This window comes from Solanum stenotomum, chromosome 6, assembly GCF_019186545.1.
Source record: "Solanum stenotomum isolate F172 chromosome 6, ASM1918654v1, whole genome shotgun sequence".
NCBI lineage: Eukaryota > Viridiplantae > Streptophyta > Magnoliopsida > Solanales > Solanaceae > Solanum > Solanum stenotomum.
Genome location: NC_064287.1, coordinates 55,890,811 through 55,894,644, shown reverse-complemented (window position 1 = coordinate 55,894,644; position 3,834 = coordinate 55,890,811). Strand labels below are relative to the sequence as shown.

General features: G+C 35.9%; 1 protein-coding gene across 1 annotated transcript; it reads left to right on the top strand.

Moving 5' to 3' along the window:
- The first annotated feature begins 6 nt into the window (after positions 1-6).
- Positions 7-2,832, top strand: LOC125868953 (receptor-like protein Cf-9). Its single transcript, XM_049549508.1, has 2 exons — positions 7-1,350; positions 1,544-2,832. The coding sequence occupies exons 1-2, from the start codon at positions 57-59 to the stop codon at positions 2,830-2,832; spliced, it is 2,583 nt and encodes an 860-aa protein (XP_049405465.1). The 5' UTR covers positions 7-56.
- The last annotated feature ends 1,002 nt before the right edge of the window (positions 2,833-3,834 follow it).

Sequence of the window (3,834 nt, the reverse complement as noted above, 5' to 3'; positions counted from 1 at the left end):
GTTCATGGAATACGAGCAGAGATTGTTGCTCGTGGGATGGAGTCATATGTGATGAGATGACTGGCCATGTGATTGAACTTAATCTCAGTTGCAGTGGTCTTGTAGGAAAGATTGATTCCAATAGCAGTCTCTTCCAACTCTCTCATCTCCAAAGGCTCGACCTTTCTTCTAATAACTTCTCTAATTCTCACATCTCGCCTGAATTTGGAAGGTTCTCAAGCTTGACACTTCTTGATCTTTCTGACTCCTATTTCTCAGGTCATATACCTTCTGAAATCTCTCATCTTTCTCAATTACAGTCTCTTCGCCTCTCCCCGTCATTTGAAACTATTCTAAGACTCACCGCCCATGATTTGAAATTGCTCCTTCAGAATTTGACTCAATTAAGAGAGCTTGATCTTACTTCCATAAATATCTCTTCCACCATTCCTCCAAATTTTTCTTCTCATTTGACAACTCTGAGGATGGGAAATACAGGTTTGTACGGGATAATACCTGAGAGTATTTTTCACCTTCCCAATCTGGAAACACTTGTCTTACAAAACAATAATCAGCTCAGTGGTTATTTTCCGAAGACTAAATGGAACAGCAGTGCATCTCTCATAGAGTTAGATCTCAGTGGCGTGAATTTTTCTGACAATTTGCATGAGTCTATTGGCTATCTAACTTCACTGCATTCTTTGTCTCTTAAAAATTGCAATCTTAGAGGGCCTATTCCTGAATCTCTTTTGAATCTCACTCGCATAGAGGATTTGGACCTTCAATATAACTCCCTGAATGGAACAATACCATCAGGGATGTTTTCTCTTCCGTCACTAAGTCGTTTAGTCTTGAGTAATAACCACTTTTCTGGTCAGTTTGAGGATTTCAATTCCAATTCACTAATCTGGATTGATTTAAGTAATAATCAGCTGCAAGGCCATCTTCCCAAGTCGATTCAAAACCATGTGAACCTAACAGGCCTTATTCTTTCTTTCAATAATTTTAGTGGCCATGTGGATGTCAGCTTCCTTGCTGACCTCAAACAACTTTATTATCTTGATCTTTCATATAATCGTATCTCGTTGACCAATGAGAACAAACATAATGTTACTTTGCCAGGATCTCTTATGAGCTTACAATTGGCCGCATGTGAAGTGAAAGAATTGGAGTTTCTAAGATCCGCTAAGCTTCTTTGGCAGTTGGATCTTTCAAATAATAAGATTCAAGGAAGAATCCCTGATTGGGCATGGACTAACTGGATGTTCTTATTGCAACGTCTTAATTTATCCCACAACATGCTGGAAAGTGTTGACTCAATTCCACTTCTGTTTATAGAAGCTATTGATTTGCGGTCCAATTTGCTTCAAGGTTCACTTCCTATTCCACCAATTTCCATAAGATTCTTCTTCATATCCCATAATAATCTCACTGAAGAAATTCCTTCAGATATTTGNGTTTATATTGCAACGTCTTAATTTATCCCACAACATGCTGGAAAGTGTTGATTCAATTCCTCTTCTCTCTATAGAAGCTATTGATTTGCGGTCCAATTTGCTTCAAGGTTCACTACCTATTCCACCAATTTCCACAAGATTCTTCTTCATATCCCATAATAATCTCAGTGAAGAAATTCCTTCAGATATTTGCAATTTGACATCACTGGTAATGCTTGATTTGGCAAGAAACAACTTGAAGGGAGAAATTCCGCAATGTTTGGGTAATATCAGTGGCCTTGAGGTTCTGGATATGCACCACAACAGTCTTTCAGGGACTCTTCCAACAACTTTTAGAATTGGAAGTGCACTCAAAAGCTTCAACTTTCATGGCAATAAGTTGGAGGGGAAAATCCCACAATCCCTGACCAATTGCAAGCAACTCAATGTTCTTGATTTAGGAGACAATCACCTCAATGACACATTCCCCGTGTGGTTGGGGACTCTGCCAAAGCTGAAAGTTCTAAGTTTGAGATCCAATAAATTGCATGGGTCCATTAGATCTCTACCGACTGGAAACATGTTTCCTCAGCTTAGAATATTAGATCTCTCCTCCAATGCCTTCACAAAAAGCTTACCAACGAGTCTATTTCAACATTTGAAAGCCATGAGGACAGTTGATCAAACGATGAACGCACCAAGTGATGAAGGGAATCGATATTACCAAGACTCGGTAGCTCTCATAACAAAGGGATTGGAGCTTGAAGTTGTGAGAATCTTGTTTTTGTACACCACTGTTGATCTTTCAAACAACAAGTTTGAAGGATTTATTCCAAGTATTATGGGAGATCTTATTGCACTTCGTGTGTTGAATTTATCTCATAATGGATTACAAGGTCATATACCGCCATCACTTGGAAGTTTATCTTCAGTTGAATCATTGGACCTGTCACGTAACCATCTTGTAGGAGAGATACCAGCACGATTTGCTTCTCTTACATCTCTTGATGTCTTAAATCTCTCCTACAATCATCTCGAAGGGTGCATTCCTCAAGGACCTCAGTTCTATACATTTGAGAACAATTCATATGAAGGTAATGATAGATTACGTGGATTCCCACTTTCAAAAGGTTGTGGTAACGATGGTAATGATTCGGAGACAAATGATACCACATCTGGACTTGACGATGAAGAAAACGACTCTAAATTTCTGAATGATTTTTGGAAAGTTGCTCTTATGGGGTATGGAAGTGGACTATGTATTGGATTATCGATAATATATTTCATGTTCTCAACTGGAAATCCGAAATGGCTTGCAAGAATCATTGTAGAACTGGAACACAAAATAATGATAGGAAAGAGAAAGAAGCAGAAAAGGGAAAGGAGTTACAGAAGAAGAAATAATAGCTTAACTTGACAAGTTACATTTGTTTTCATTGTGTAACATTGTGAAGTAAATGATGTTTAATCAGTTTTTGTATTTTTTTTAAGCAATAATATTACAGTTATTTCATTAAAGAAAAAATATAGTTAAACAATGGGCTGATTGAAAAGTGTTTTAGTTCCTGTTAAATAATATATAAATAGACATTCAAATTTTAAGAGTGCACATCTAAATACCTTCGGTGAAAGAGTAACATCAAATTGAATGAGTTTGGTGTGTATGTCATATGACTTTTTTTTATAGTGCACAACTACCCCATGACCCATTGCAATAAATTAGGGACTACCTTCACTTAAATATGTAACATCAAATTGAATAAGTTGTTGCATCAAATTTAATGAGTTGAAAACTCAAGATTATTGATAAGACAATATCAAAATTGTTGTATAAAAAATTATTTATGTATTAGTAATACCGAAAAGCGAATTATTAATCAAAGACTATATAAAAAAGGGAAAATGCATAAGTACCCTCCAGCCTATGCCCGAAATCCCAGAGACACACCTAACCTTTACNCCCCCGAACTTATTTTATAGGTAATATTCTGCCCCTTTTCTGCCTACGTGGCACAATCTTGAAAAAAATGTCAACATGCACTGGGCCCACAAAGATAGTGCCACGTAGGCCAAAAAGGGGCAGAATATTACATATAANTTAAATATGTAACATCAAATTGAATGAGATGTTGCATCAAATTTAATGAGTTGAAAACTCAAGATAATTGATAAGACAATATCAAAATTGTTGTATAAAAAATTATTTATGTATTAGTAATACCGAAAAGCGAATTATTAATCAAAGACTATATAAAAAATAAGGAACTTTTTATTAGGATTATTTTCTTTGTTATGTATATAACAAAAAGACATGTAAGGTACGTATTCATGTTTTAATTTTTAAGGGGAATACTAGAAAAGCTAGCAAAATGATGATGTGGTGACGACTTTATTTTTTTGTTCTTTTCTATTTTTATTA

What these genes read in the sequence shown, in the direction of transcription:
- LOC125868953 (XM_049549508.1), top strand. Translation starts at nt 57, where the DNA reads ATGACTGGCCATGTGATTGAACTTAATCTCAGTTGCAGTGGTCTTGTA. An exon ending in GCGGTCCAATTTGCTTCAAG is followed by an intron (nt 1,351 to 1,543) that starts GTTCACTTCCTA and finishes ATTTGCTTCAAG; the next exon opens with GTTCACTACCTATTCCACCA.